Raw genomic sequence first — 16,788 nt, forward strand, 5'->3', positions numbered from 1 at the left:
CATGGCCTGAACATGACTGCGTGGTTTTAAGGAAACTTGAAAATCAAAGGCTAACAGTAAATAAAATTCAAAGAGGCTGAATTAAATGCCTATTATTGTTTTTAGTCATATCTGAATTATATTTTCAATGTTACAATCTGCTGTCAAATTACTACATACACAGAGCTTCCCTATGTATTTAAGAAGCATTTCCATTTCTGACATGACATTCTCTTGTGGACAGTGAGATCCCCAGAGCTGTGACCCACACAGTGCTCTGCATCAGGAGAGCCTGGAGTACCCAGTCGCCAACCACCAATGGGGAAAGAGTATTAGAGAAAGAGAACGGTAAGTCTACATATTATTTTTTCATCTTTTATTTTTTTAAACATTTTTCTGATGTTGTGAACATTTTCAGGGTCTAAAATTTATTAACTTCACATGGAGCTTTTAAATCTTGCCTATGTAAAGCATCTAATATTGTTTCAAAAGGAATCATTGGCCAGTTTCTTGTATTTAAGTTTGAGAAAGTTAGTTAAACAAGTTAAGGCTCCTATTCATACTCCGTAAAAAGGAGATATATTCTCTCTAAATTTATTGTGAATAAGACATAGCAAATGTAAACAGTCTCACTCAAGTTAATAGTGTACAAAAAATATCTAATATATGACTATTTCCTCTGTCTTGAAGCACAGTTAGTAACAGGATTTTATGCAATGTTTTGAGGATTACTCAAAGCCGTAGAATGAACAAAGTTCATTTTCCAAAAATTCCTATTTTAATACAGAATTTTACTGTGAAAGAGTAATGGAGTTTAAATATAACTTTAATGTAAAATAGATGGAGATAAAGCAGAGATAAAACAAATATTTTAAAACAATTTATTACTTAGGGAAATGTTGCAACTATAGCACAAAAAACTTTATTTTTCCTGAACCTTTTGAGAGTAGGTGACTGATAAGATATTCCCTTGACCCTAAATATTTTGAAGTATATATCCAATAAATAAGGACATTCTTCTACTACAGTGGTTCTCAATAATTGGATCTGAGATGATGGAGGGGTCCATGGGGTCAAATCTATTTTCACAATAACAATAACACATTTTCTTTTTCACAATGTTGACATTCACACAGGTGTGCCAAAAAAAAGTGGTGGGAAACGCTGCTGCGTCTTGAGCAGTAATCAAGGTAGTGGCACAATGTGTTAGTTTGTTAGTCATCATTGTAGTCTTCACACACTCACAGTAAAGGGGAAAAGCCAGTTTCACTTAAGTCTTGAAGCAGTCAAAAGTATTTGTTTTATTAAACGCCAACCCTTGAATGCATGCCTTTTTAGTATTCAGAGTGATAAAATAGAAAGTATGCATAATACACTTCTGCTGCATATCAAAGTATGAAGAGTGTCTCCAGGAAAATCTGTGCAGTTATTGGAGCTGTGAGCTGAACTAGCCGCCTGTAATCCAGAACACTATCTTTACTTAAAGACTGACTATCGAACAAACAACGATTATTTGCCCGTGGGTATTTGACATTTTTTGAAATTGAATGATGTAAGCTTGTCACTTCAAAGAAAACAGCTAACAACAATTAAACCCAGTGATAAAATTCAAGCTTAAAGGAAAAATTTGAATTTTGAAAAAGTTGTATTCTCTACTATGAGCTTGGAAGCTCAGTGGTGATATCTTAACTATGATTTCTTGTATTGCATAATAAAATGTCATCGTTTAAAACATCTGCATAACTCTGAACTAAAACTTTCCAAATTATCTGCACATGATGTTACAGAAACATTCAGGGCAAAGCACAACAGGGACCAGTGGATTTTAATGGGAATAAGTATGAAGAGTTTATTGATATATTTTCAGATCCCATGTTGCAACAAACCTCGAAGAGACTGCCCCTTGGCAAGTTTTGGTGCAGTATCAAAAAAAAAAAAAAAAAAATAGCCAGTTATCTGAAAAGGTTTTTAAAATACTCTTCTTTCTTCCAACCACGTATCTGTGTGAGGCAGGGTTTTCTTTATGTACATTAACCAAAGTGACATATTACAAAGACTGAATGCAGAAGCAGATATGATAATTCAATTGTCTTCTAGTTAGCCAGACAAGAGACTTGCAAAAATGCGAATATAAAACAATGTCAGTCTTTTTTTGGAAAACAGCAATTTTTCACTAAATGTTCACTATTTTATGTTAACACCTGTTGGATTTATTCGTTATTTAATTACTTAGTAAATATTTTTAACTCACTTTTAATTTTTTTTTTTATACTTTAGGTTCTAGGGTACAAGTGCACAACGTGCAGGTTTGTTACATATGTATGCATGAGCCATGTTGGTGTGCCGCGCCCATTAACTCGTCATTTACATTAGGTATATCTCCTAATGCTGTCCCTCCCCCATCCCCCCTCCCCACAACAGGACCCAGTGTGTGATGTTCCCCTTCCTGCGTCCAAGTGATCTCATCTCACTTTTAATTTCTAATGTGGTAATTTGGAAGGATAAAAGCCATATAAATAAAAGCTCTTCGTAATTCAATATTTTTCATAGTCTAAAGGAAGTCCTGACAGCAAAAATTCCAAGCAGCATATATACCCAAAAGAAAGGAAATCAGTATATTGAAGAGATATCTACACTGCCATGTTTGTTACAGAACTATTAACAATAGCTAAGATTTGGAAGCAACCTAAGTGTCCATGATCAGATGAATGGATAAAGAAAATGTGGTACTTATACACACGGAGTACTATTCAGCCATAAAAAGTAATGAGATCCTGTCATTTGCAACAAAGCGGATGGCGCTAGAGGCCATTATGCGAAGTGAAATAAGCCATGCACAGAAAGACAAATATCACATGGTCTCACTTATTTGTGGGATCTAAAAATCAAAACAACTGAACTCATGGACATAGAGAGTAGAAGGATGGTTACCAGAGGCCGGGAAAGGTAGTAGGGGGGCGACGGGGATGGTTATCAGGTACAAAAAAGATAGAATGAATAAGACTTACTATTTAATAGCACAACAGGGTGTCTACAGTCAGAATAACTTAATTGTACATTTTAAAATAATGAAGAATATAATCAGATTCTTCATACTGCAAAGGATACATGCTTGAGGAGAGGGATATCCCATTCTCCACGGTGCGACTATTATGCACTGCATGCCTGTATCAAAATATCTCAGGGACCCCATAAATATATACACCTACTATGTACTCACAAAAATTTAAAAAAATTAAAAGTCTGAGCAGCCAGCATTATCACGTTGTGGCTGCAAAGTTGTTTAACGGCTATAGAGTTACAGTTTTACAAGATGAAGAGTTCTGTTCACAATGTACAGATGAAGAGTTCTGTTCACAATGTACAGATGAAGAGTTCTGTTACACGCCAATGTAAATGTACTAAACACTACTGAATTGTACACTTAAAATGGTTAAGATGGTAAATTTTATGTTACATAGATCTTATTATTATGTTACATAGATCTCATTTAGATATGTAAAAGGCAAGACTGTAACTTTTTAAGAGAAATACGTAGGACAGAATATCTTTGTGACATTCCCATAGGGAAGGACAGAATATCTTTGTGACATTCCCATAGCAAAGGACAGAATATCTTTGTGACGTTCCCATAAGGAAGGCTAAAGGTGGAGGTTTGGAGTGGGAAAGGAATATAGGAACGTCCATGTTATACATACTTTGGTTAAACACTGTTTTGAACAGCCACGTTAATGTGTTGTAGAGGAAAATGAATAACTGAGTCTACCTTTCAGGGGTAAAGTTCAGGATAGAGATGTAACTTGAAGCCATCAGCATACAGATGTTAATGAAAACAATGAGATTGAATAAACTCTCCAAGGGAGTGATATGTATAGATGGGGTGAGCAGTTCAATGTTCAATCCCTAGAAACCCCAATAAACCGGAAAAGAGAAATTTCAACCAGGGAGGATCTCCTCGAGACAAACAGTGATCACTGAGGAAGGATGCTATTGCAGAAGCAAGATTTTTTAAAATTTGGCCAGAAGAATTAATACATCAAGAATATACCCAGAGACACATCATACTGAGAATAATTCTTTCCATTAAAACTAGGCACAAAACAAGGCCTATAACTTTGCTATTGCAGAAAAAAAAAAACTTATTGCATTCCAACAAGAGACAAAAAGTTTATATATTTGAAATAGTTACTTTTTGTTTGTTTGAGACAGAATCTCACTCTGTCACCCAGGCTGGAGTGCAGTAGCACGATCACGGCTCACTGCAGTCTCGACCTCCTGGGCTCAGATGATCCTCCTACCTCAGCCTCCTGAGTAGCTAGGGCTACAGGCACCCAACACCATGCCTGGCTAATTTTTGTAGAGACGGGGTTTTGCCATGTTGCCCAGGCTGGTCTCAAACTCCTGGGTTCAAGCAATCCACCTGCCTTGGCCTCCTAAAGTGCTAGAATTACAGGTGTGAGCCACTGTGCCTGGCCTGAAATAGTTAATATCAATATTAGTTTCAGCTGATATAATCAACTTATTTTTAAAAAAAGAGGATCAACTAACAAATTATTAAACTGTTTAAAAATTCAACAAGCATGATGGATATTACTACTAAAAAAAAACTTAAAGCAGTTATATGTGCTAATTTGGATTCATTGATCCAATTCAAAAAAATAAGAATAAAAGAATCCCATTAGCAATTATTCCCGAGCTTGCATGAAACCTTGTAGAGGGCCTCATATTGGCAGTTGGTTGGCTCCATTCATTGTGTTCTACAATTTTTAGGGATAACTGATCACTAAGTTCTAAAGATAACAGTCTGTGCGCTTTCTTTCAATATATTAGTTGCACTGTCTGTTTGTGTAAGATTTGGGGCAACTCAAACTATACCACCATTGTGACCTTATCCCAATATAAAACAACCTTTTATAACACACATGCAGAATAAAGCAAGTGCATAAGGAAATGTTAAAGTTGTTATATACTTTGTTCAAAGTATTCTTGGCAGAGACCACATGTGTAATTATTTGTATTACCCAAAGTATATCTTAGCATAATGAACTCATATGTGGAAATAATTGATTAGCTTTATCAAAATTAAACAATACATATTACAGCAGTTTTCTCTGTAGCTATCTGGGTTACACTATATACGCTAGAAGCAAAGGAATGGGAAGACGGCATTACTTAAATGCCTTTGTTAGGATTATTCAGGTGCCAACAGTTGTAGAGGCCATCTCTGCTCACATCCATCTGACACCTACCTGTGCCCCACTTTGTCCCATTCTCTGACCAGGGTGCTGACTTTCAGTTTGCCTTGATTCTACATTTTGTCACAACTACTAAGGAGGACAAAACCTGCTAACTCCCCTAACCACATTAAGGTTGAGCCCAACCTTTTTTGGAGTGATTAGCAAAAATCCCATCTGAATACTGATGAAGAATGCAAGGTAGAAAGAGAGAAAACCAGCAACACTGCTAAGCTTAAAAGATGCTAAATGTTTAAGCCTGTGCAAACATTAAGTGTTCACTCCCAAAGAAATCTTTCCCATCTAAGGAGTACCACAAGTCACCCACTGATAGCCCCCAATCACAGGAGAAATGCTTGATTCCAGTGTGTTTCTCACATTCTATGTCCTAACCGTTTGTATGTTTTAATATCCTGCAAAATATATCCTCAATTATACCACTTCTCTTGACCCTTGACTCTAACCTTTCAAGTCAAAACCAATTTTCACCAACTTTCTGACTGACCAGCCTCTTACTGCTATGCCTCCAGGAAATTAATAAGATTCTTTAACCCAGAGATAATGTGTCTTCAGCTTCACAGCTGTACAAATCCTTATCAAAAATAAGAATTATCCATCGTATCTCCCTTTGATACACTGTATATTCCTGAAATCATTATGATTGGAATGAGTGAATACTTACATTAAAAGTTAATTTTAAAAACTTAAGATTTTGTCTAAGTATCAGACATTAAGTGTCAAAAATTAAGGTCTAAAACCAAAAGCATCTGGATCAAAACCTCATTCTAACATGTAGAGATTTTGGTCCATTGAATTCACCACTGAGACTTTTTAGGTTGAGTTAATGACTTACCTGCACTCATTACTGTAGTGATTGTTAAATAAATGCATAGATCCTATTGCAATGAGGGCAATAGATGGCTGTTAAATCTTAGGTTCAAGGGTACGCGGGCAGGTTTGTTATATAGGTAAATTGCATGTCACAGCCCTTGGTGTACAGATTAGTCACCCAGGTAATTAGCATAGTAACTGACGGGTAGTTTTCTACCCTCTCCCTCCTCCCACCCTCCATCCCTCAAGTAGGCCCTGGTGCCTGTTGTTCCCTTATTTGTGTCCACATGTACTCAAGGTTTGGCTCCTACTTCTAGGTGAGAATATGCGGTATTAGGTTTTTTGTTCCTGCATTACTTCACATAAGATTATGGCCTCCAGCTCCATTCATGTTGTTGCAAAGGCTATGTCTCATTCTTCTCTATGGCTGTATAGAATTCCATGGTGTCTATGTACCATATTATCTGTGCCCAGTCTACCATTGATGGGTATTTAGGTTGATTCCATGGCTTTATTATTGTGAATAGTGCTGGGACAAACACGTGTCTTTATGGTAGAATGATTTATATTCCTTTGGGTATATAACCAATAACGGGATTTCTGGGTTGAATGACAGCTCTAAGTTCTTGGAGGAATTGCCACCCTGCTTTCCACGATGGCTGAGCTAATTTACATTCCCACCAGCAGTATGTAATTGTTCCCTTTTCTCTGCAACCTGGCAAGCATCAGAATTTTTTTTAACTTTTTTATAAGAGCCCAAAAATCTTTTAACTAGGATTTATATTTCCAGGAGTAGTCAAAAATCTACTAGGTTTATTGAAAGGAAAGATTAGGCCAAGTGGCCGGACATGGTGGCTCGTTCCTGTAATCCCAGTACTTTGGGAGGCCGAGGCAGGTGGATTACCTGAGGTCAGGAGTTCAAGACCAGCCTGGCCAACATGGTGAAACCCCATCTCTACAAAAATTAGCCAGGCATAATGGTGGATGCCTGTAATCCCAGCTACTCAGGAGGGAGTATCATTTGAACTCAGGAGGCAGAGGTTACAGTGAGCCAAGATTGTGCCCATTGAATGCAAGCCTGGGTGACAGAGCGAGACTCCATCTCAAAAATAAAAGAGAAAGGTCAGGCCAAGTCATGCTGCATCTTTAATTTTACTCAAGGTGGAAAGAAAAATAGTAAAAGAATCACATATATTCAAGATGACAAAATTGTACTGTCATTTTCATTTCAAAAACAAAAGTATTCAGTCCTTTCAACAAATCCTAGCTTTTTTCCAGCTTCAGCTGTCTTGGGAAGGATTGAAAGTCAGGAAATTGACATAGTTAGGTACCTGTTAGTCAACCAAGCCCAGCAGCTCAGCTAAGTTATTCAGCAGTTCCAGATGACTCAAATTTAGATGTTTTTGTATTCTCTTGGAACAAAAATCCCCATTTCTAGAGGGGAAAGAGAGGTACTTTCAGATCTAGCAAAAATAAATTTTATCTAAAGAGGTGGAGAGAGACCTTTTTCACATTTTCTTGTGTCCATGAGTTTTCCTCCCTCCCAGGAGCAAGAAATCTAGCCATAAGAATGTTCTGCCCCGACTACCAGTTTTCCCTATGGAAGAAGACTGACCTTGCTTTGAGTAAAGATCATTTGTGTACATGCATCCCTGCTCATGTATGTGGTACTTTCTGGTTCAGGCTCCCTGGAATGAGTTTGGCACCTGTACTCTTGCACAGTATACTACTCAAAGGCACAAGAGTTCACTTCCAGAGATATACTAGGCAATTTAAATTAGATGTCTTTCCACCTGGGATCCAAACTGTGATCAGCATAATCTGAGTTGTGAGCACTTTTGTGTTGGGAAAAGCAGCTATTGTGGAACCTGCCGTCCCTCTGAGGGATTTCACTAGGCCTGGGACACTGTGCTATATGGAAGCTGGGAGCCAAGTTGTCACTTGGTTCCAAGTTCTTCATTAGAAGAAATCATTTCCCTGTTCTGGGTACACAAGGCACATTCCCTGTATTGCTTAAGGTGTGGGTGTCATATGGCATTTGGCTGGTATAGGTAGAGGTATAACTACCCCCTGAGGTAAGGTAAGAGAGTCTTTGCCTACAGCTCCAGAGGGATGCATGCATCCCCCACTTTGCATTGGCTATCAGGACGGACCTACGTGGGAGACTAGTACACACAACAAATGCTGATTTCGCTTCATCTTTTCTCGTTGCTGCACCTTCCTTCTTTCCCAACACAAAAAAAGACCCTGGCTCCAACCAGTGCCCTGTGTGTGTACTGAGTCTTCCTTGGCAACTCCAAGATTCAGTGGGCCTAGTTATGTGAGCTCCCACTCCTGGTGGTTGGCACTGTTATCTTTGTCACCCTCCATGCAATGGGAATTCTTACTTGGGATTCATAGCTGGATCTCCCTGCTCGACATTTTGTCAATCAATTCAGGAGCCTCAGAAGGAAGAGCAGGTGATCTTGTTCACTAAGAAAATCTCCACCAAAGCACTAATGGTGGGAAGGGTAGTGTGATGGTGTAGTTGTGACCCTATATGGTTACACCACTTTCGGAATTAGGCCAAAAAGCAATTGGAATCTTATTTTCTTCTAGATTCTTGCTTTATCAAAGTAGAAATGCACAATGCCAAATATAAGTTTACAATGTTTCCTCATGAGACATTACCAGGAAACAGAAAAGAAAAAAGCAGTATAGAAAGCCAAAGATGAAGGGCTAATGGGAAAATCCTCCTTTTGAGTGCATTATAAAAGAGGGAGATTTAAATCTATTTCACTGAGACATAGTTGCTAAGCATAATGGGTAAAACTAAAGTGAGCAACTAAATCATAAAAATGCTGAATGTTAATTCAGGAAAGTACGCAGTGGGTCTAGGCAAGTTTTATTACGTATGAACTTGATTTCAGAGTTAGAATGGCAATTTCACTTAAAATTAACTCATTAAAAGATGTAAATATCATGGTATAGATATGTTATCCCAAACTCCAAAATGTAGTGAAACTGGTAACAGATAGTGCTACTCATCTTTGTACAGACATATCAACAGTATTGATGAAACTGGTTCTCAGCAAGTATGTACCACTTGCTCCAGTGCTTTGGGGAGGAGAGGGTGTTATAACACAGGCATTATTGATGCAGTGACTTCTTGGAGAGTTGCTCCTGTAGGATGGGAGGAAAAAGCAGTTAAGAGCTGCTTAAATATAACCTTACCTAAAAAGAAAACATGTTCAGAGAACTCATGGGTGCTCAATTAGAAGTAATGTGAAAAAAAATCACATTTCTACCCTGAAATGTAATCTGTGGAATTACCCAACTATATCAAATATAACCGTGAGATATTATGCTATTAGAAGGGATTAGCATCTATGTGTTGGCTAGATCACTGCCTTTCTGAAACTATCAAGTAATTATATTATACATTTCAACTTTGATTTTAGTGGTTTTCAGATCTCCAGAACAAAGCTTATTTCTTTATGAAATGTCAACTTCAAGGCTATTGTCAATATGCACAAGTTTTCTGGCATCCTTTTAAATAAGCTCAGTAGAAAAATCCTAAGAAGAGTGTTCTCTACAGATATTAATCTTAGGAAAAGTGCTAATTAGATGTAGCGACTTCCTCTGAATTTAAGCCTAGTTTATCTATCTGCCTACTTATTTTATACACATATATGTATACAGACATGTTTTTCTGCAAATATTAGTATGAAATTAGAGATCTGGTATGGGCCTTCTATGACAACAATTTCATTTTCTCATGGGCTATATTGAAAATGAACAATTTAGTACCTGAGAGAATAGGTAAGGAAACTGACCAGTATGGATCCTATTCATGTTTATGTGCAACAAGAAAATTATAACTGTATCCAAGTACAGACCGTGATACCTAGTATTGCAGGGTTCACATTAAAAACAGAGCAATTTCAGCATGCAGTATTCAAATAGGAATTTACATTATTGCCTTCCTTGAAGTTATATTTAACAAATAGTGGTTAACTATAAAATAAACAACCTTAATATTCTCACCTTATTAACACTTTTAAAATTAGGTGCCCATGTTTTACTTTGTGTGGGAGCTGGTGACTCTTGTTTTTGATTTTTGAGGGATTTCTTTCAAGGTGTTGGCATCAAACACACTCATTCCAAAATGCATCGCAGATGGGAATTTAAGCCTAAATGCAGAGCAAACAAAAAAATACAAAAGAAAAGCACAGGATTGATAGCTGTACAGATTTTTTGTGGGAAAAATATATATTAGATAGGTTCGTTATAAGTGATAACCCAAAATAACTGACTTGTGGAGGAAAGGCAAAATAGCTCAATACATCTAAATAAACTAGCTCAATAAATAAAATAGCTCAATAAATCTAAATTGTAACAGAATCTTGAATAGGATGTTACTTATTGAACCAGAATTGATCCTAGACTTGACTTTGAAGCTCTGGGGTCAATAAAAGTTTTGAAAAGCAAAATGATTGTCAGATGTGACAAACATTCTCTCTATGCTGAATGGACTATGGCTCAACCAAGCCAGGCCACACACACATCCCAAGATTATAAATTGAAAACAGAGACCCATATGTATGCGAAAAGATTCTACCACCAAAATCTTAGGCAGGAAATAGAGACATAGACACATCCCATTCCAAGGTTAAAAAGCAGTTAGATTTCACCACCTTTAACTACCATCTCAACCCTTCCCCATCCTATCTTAGGAGTTGCAGTGTTTATTCCCACTGCTGGTCTTTCTTCCCTGCATGTAAGAAAAAGGAATGTAGTTTGCTCGTCTCCCAAAGCCAGCGTGTATGTCGTTCCAGGAGAATGATTCAGATTTGGAGTGCATGTGTAAAGGAAGGCTAAAATCTCATTCAAATTTTCTATATCTCTTGTTGACTTTAGAAGGGCTAATATGTCCTGGCCTATTTGATCTGGGAGAAAAATGGACTGCAAACAGATAAGACATAATAGCCTTTATTTTTATAATCTGCTATTGAAACCATTTTTTTGAGAGCTTAGTGGATGCCTATATAGATAGCAGATGGGATTGAACTATATTGCCAAGATTCCCCTTAAGATAACCAGCACCGAGTGAGAAATCCAAGGATCAAATCTGAATTTCATGATAGACCCATTCAAAAAGTCATTAAGTGAGGAAGACCAGCATTTGGACCCACCACTGAGAAGGCATCTATGCTCAGTGTTGGCCAAAAGACCCCTACAAACGTTTCACCTAAGAGACATTTTCTCTTTTCATGTCTTAATACCATTACCCTATCCCAGAAAACACAGGAAAGGTAGGGGAAGAGAACAGATTTCAAAACCACAAAAAGATCACATTTAAGAATCTACTCCAAAACCTCAAACGCCAGCATAGCTGGAACTGGAAAGAAGGGAAGGAAGAAAACTAAGTTAAGTATGAAATTCTAGTATTAAGTTGTATTCCACTAGGCTTCACAAGTCTAATAACCAGAAAATGACCTTCAAGATGCTGTCAAGCATCGAGGAAAAACTTACATTGCATAAAAGCAGTGATTACATGCCAGGTGCAGTGGCTCATGCCTGTAATCCCAGCACTTTGGGAGGCGAGGCAGGCAGATCACCTGAGGTCAGGAGTTCGAGACCAGCCTGGCCAACATGATGAAACCTCATCTCTATTAAAAACATAAAAATTAGTTTGGCATGGTGATGCATGCCTGTAATCCCAGCTACTCAGGAGGCTGAGGCAGGAGAATTGCTTGAACCCAGGAAGCAGAGGTTGCAGTGATCTGAGATCACGCCACTGCACTCCAGCCTGGGCAACAGAGTGAGACTCTATCTCAAAAACAAACAAACAAAAAACAGTGACTACAAAACTACTTTCTGCAAGTTTAGACTATCCAATAATTAATTAAAAGGTGAATATGATGATATCAGTTGCAAAAAGGCAACTAGATCTCAAGAATCAGAAGGAGGAATTTAAATGACATGTAACTTATCACCACATTTACATGCTCATTGCCTTGACTCCATTGCCATAAGTACCACTTCTTTCCATGATCCAAAGAGAGGAGACTAATGGCTTTTTTTTTTTTAAAGACAATCTCACTCTGTCACCCAGGCTGGAGTGCAGTGGCGCTATCTCAGCTCACTGCAACCTCTACCTCCCAGGTTCAAGCGATTCTCCTACCTCAGCCTCCCAAGCAACTGGGATTATGGGCATGTGCCACTATACCTGGCTAATTTTTTTATTTTTAGTAGAGACAGAGTTTCACCACATTGGTTAGGCTGGTTTCAAACTCCTGGCCTCAAGTGATCTGCCTGCCTTGGTCTCCCAAAATGCTGGTATCATATATATACATATATATGTATATATATCATATATCAGCTGCATATGTATACAGCTGTATATATATGCCATATACGTATATACATATATGTATATACCATATATGTATATGTATATCTATATCCATATATGTGTATATATCCATAGATGTGTATTTATGTGTGTATGTATATAATGATATATATGGATATATACACCATATATACACATCTGTGGATATATGATATATATCATCATATATCCATATATGTGGAATATGATATATATCATAACCTTTACCTGCTCAGAGGCTGACAAGTTTACAAAGGCTTTTTGATAAACTGATTGGCATTGTCCAAGTCAGGCGCTAACCTCTAGATCAATGAAGAAGAAGAGGATATGAGGTGCCTATAACAGTATAGCAGCTAATATTATAGCCCGAGAGGTTGAAAAGATATTGGGGGCTGGAAGAACAAACATACCTTCTCAGATTAAAAGAGGGTACAACAGAGGTACATTTTCTACCCCTGTTCCAGGGAGTATGGGGGACTCATACCAATTTGTAAAAACTCCTTGTGGTCAGGGAAGCATGTTCTTTAAAAAGCCAAAGACTATCACCAAAATCTTAGCCAGGCAAGAGAGGGAAACCCCCCATTCCAAGGCTAAAAAGCAGTTAGATCCTACCACCTTTAGCTATCATCTCAACCCGTCACCATTCTACTTTAGGAGTTGTAGTGTTAATTCCCACTGTTAAATCTTTCCTTCCCTGACAGTGAAGAACAGGAATGTGGGGGTGGGAGTGGGGAAAATGAGAAAATTACCTATTGGGGACTATCCCCAGCACCCGGATAGCACGGTCAATTCTACCTCAAACCTCAGAATCACGCAATGTGCTTATGTAACAAACCTTTATATGTACTCCCTGGATCTAAAATGAGAGTTAAAATTTAGAAAACTAAAAATAAAGGTTAGAACCACTTCAAGATCAACATGAATGTTTATGATATTTAGCTACTGTCTGGTTAACAATTGTGTTTATTCGGATGTAGCAACACTGTCCATTAGTAAATCTTTATTACAGAAAATTCTAAGTCTACACTGTGCAAATGTTACCACTAGCTACACGCCGCTACTGAGCACTCGAAAAAATAGCTCGTGCAACTCAATTTTTTGTTGTTTTAATTTTAGTTAATTTAAATGTAATGTTACCAGTGGCTACTGGTTACTATGTTAGACAGCAAAGGTTTAGAGATGACCGGTGAAGTTTGAAGAACAGAGATTCCTTTTAAAAGCTGATTTCAAGTCATTCCTTGCAGAGTGCCTTAATTTTGTCTGACTTTTTCCACCCTTCAAGAAGTATAAGGATATAGTGAGAATTTGTTTGAAATCATCCTGAACAGCTGAAAATGGCATTGCTAAGTTGCAAATGAACCAAGTAGTCAAGATAGCATGAACTTAAGTAGCCAAAGATCAAATAGATCATTAAGACATAAATAAGAGCTCAGAGAAATCCAAACTTATAAGGTCATTGATATAACAAAAGAGTCAGAGCAATTCAAGAACGAAAGGAAATTTCATTTCAGTTAATGGTACTGTATCAACAGGATGTCCCTATGGAGAGGGAAGAACCTTGACCTTCCTTACACTACATGCAAATATTAAGTTCAGATGGATTCTAAACCCAAACATATTCAAAACCATAAAACTTTTAGAAGAAAATAAGACTTGGCAGTAAGCAAAGAATTTTAAGACAAAACAGAAAGCAGTAACTAGAAGGAAGAGTCTATAAGTTAAACTCCAAAATTAAAGATGTCTGCTCATCAAAAAACACATTAAGAAAATGAATACGCAATGTGGGGCCTGGGGCAAAACACGTCTGACAAAGTCCTAGTCTTTAAGATATAAGACCACTTACAACACAAGACAGAGTAAAAATGAACAAAAGACATGGCTCACAAGAGAATACAAATGGCCAATGAGCACTAATTAGTTATCGGAAAATGCAAATTAAATACTACTATGCACCTATTCAGATGGTTAGAATAAAAAACTGACATCAGAGGGTGAAACCACTGGACTCTCATACATTCCTCATATCAGTGCCAAAAAGAACACCTTATTTGGGAAAATATTCATCATTCCTTACAAAACTAAACATGCTCTCCCTATGATCAAGCAATCCTATTCTTATGTATTTAAAGGAAACATACACCCAAAGACATGCAAACATATGGTGATAGCACATTTATTCATAATAGCCAGAGACTGAAAACAGCACGTCTTCATCAAATAATATGAAATAATATGTATCTAATGAAATATACCACCCAGCAAGATAAAGCAAACAAGCTACTGGAATATACAACATAAATGAGTTTCAGACATTCTGCTGAATTAAATAAGCTAGACACAAAAGCATACATACTGCAATTCTATTTCTACAAAGTTATAGAAGAGAAAAGAACAGTGAGGTGTGGCCAGCAGGAACCAACTAGGAAGATCCACTTTCTGCAACAACTAGTGTTACGCATGTCAGTAGGGTTTTATGTTAAACATAAAGCTCAGTTGACAAATGCATTTGCTTGTGTAACATTTATATATTAATTGCATGTGAGTTTTTCTTCAAATAAATTATTGATCCTTAATTCATCATATGCATGCTGAAGTACTTAGGGAAAAGTGTACTCATGTCTTCAATTGGAAGTGCATCAAAATTGATAGATAGGGAAATGGATGTGTAACAAAGTTTAGCAAAATGGTAGAATCTAGGTATTATATGTAAATTATTTCATCTCTATATTTGAACATTTTCTTTAGAATTAGAGACAATTTAGAAATTGTAATTGTGCCATATGCATCACTCTAGGGCATTTTTATAGCTGCATTCTTAACAGAAACATCTATCAACCAAATAATAAATTGAAGAATGTGTAAAGGAAGTAGCTACACGTACCTCTTCACAAAGCAAACCACTGGAAATTCGTAAGTAGTATGCAACCTTGGTCTGTAACTGATCTCTGATAATATGGCATCATCATTTCTTTGGAACATCTGAAACAACTGAGAGTTTTAATACTAGAAGGCATTAAATTATTTTGGCGGCTTAATGATCTTAATAGAATCTGTTTTAGGAAAATCTGGAAATGGCATTTTACATTAATTTAACAGAAATAAAATAGACCTCATGAGAAATACTTTATTCTCGCTTTTCTTCTGGTCCTTCAACTTCTTTGCCCCCATCTCTAATACCAGATGGGGGATAGGAGAAAATAATTGTCTCTGGGTCTGTTTTAAAGAATATGTGCTGTTTCCAAAATAGTCCCCCAATTGCATATATTCATACACAATGTTCCCAGCTATTAAAAGCTGACAGCCGATGGAGGTAGTAAAACTGAGAAGGCACAGGCTGTACCTTATGACTTTTTTGAGACGGAGTTTCGCTCTTGTCACCCAGGCTGGAGTGCAATGGTGCCATCTCCACTCACTGCAACCTCTGCCTCCCAGGTTCAAGCAATTCTCCTGCCTCAGTCTCCCAAGTAGCTGTGATTACAGGTACTGGCCACCACACCCAGCTAAATTTGGTATTTTTAGCAGAGACTGGGTTTCACCATGTCGACCAGGTTGGTCTCACCTGACTTCAGGTGATCCACCCACCTCAGCCTCCCAAAATGATGGGATTACAGGTGTGAGCCACCAAGCCCAGCCCGTTATGAACTTTTTAAAGTCCCTTATCTGAAATGTCCCAATTAAATAGATAAGCACCTGGTCCTATCTAACAATTGATCACTGCAAGAGATAGGAAGATGCTTGAAAATTTTAATTAGGAAGGACCTTTTGATACTATGTAGCCCTGAAAAAAAAATCAGAATATGTTTTAGGGAAAAGCATCATGGCACTTACAATTTTCTTGATCCCACAAGAAGTGACAGGATAAGAAAACTCGTAGTTAAATGACAACAGTCTTGTTACAGGACAGTGATCTCCCAGGTGTATGTCGCCAATTCTAATTTGTGTTGTTATCAAAGGGCCTTATTTTCATTCTGACTAACAACCAATCATCAGAGCAAGTTGTAGTTATTGCTAAAAAAGAAAAAAAAATCCAAAAAGTAACATGATAGCATACTTCATCTCAAGACATTACACTGTCAGTGCTGACAGACGAATATAACACATGCTACTTGGGTAGCATTCAGTCTCCGATTAGCCCTGTTCAAAAATAAGCAAGTATAGGCCAGGCATGGTGGCTCGTGCCTGTAATCCCAGCATTTTGGGAGACCGAGCCGGGTGGATCACCTGAGGCCAGGAGTTCGAGACCAGCCTGGCCAACATGGTAAAACCCCATCTCTACTAAAACTGCAAAAATTAGCCAAGCATGGTGGTACACCGCTGTAATCCAGCTACTCGGGAGGCTGAGGTGGGAGAATTGCTTGAACCCAGGAG

General features: G+C 37.6%; 1 protein-coding gene across 1 annotated transcript; it reads right to left on the reverse strand.

Moving 5' to 3' along the window:
- Positions 1 to 9,173: 9,173 nt before the first annotated feature.
- OOSP4B (oocyte secreted protein family member 4B) lies at positions 9,174 to 16,486 on the reverse strand. Its single transcript, XM_033205377.1, is given in 6 exon segments — positions 9,174 to 9,206; positions 10,071 to 10,134; positions 10,136 to 10,216; positions 15,302 to 15,399; positions 16,249 to 16,357; positions 16,359 to 16,486. Coding segments are annotated over 6 exon segments (513 nt in total).
- Positions 16,487 to 16,788: the final 302 nt, after the last annotated feature.

Source organism: Trachypithecus francoisi, unplaced genomic scaffold (genome assembly GCF_009764315.1).
Source record: "Trachypithecus francoisi isolate TF-2019V2 unplaced genomic scaffold, Tfra_2.0 Lachesis_group8, whole genome shotgun sequence".
Lineage (NCBI taxonomy): Eukaryota > Metazoa > Chordata > Mammalia > Primates > Cercopithecidae > Trachypithecus > Trachypithecus francoisi.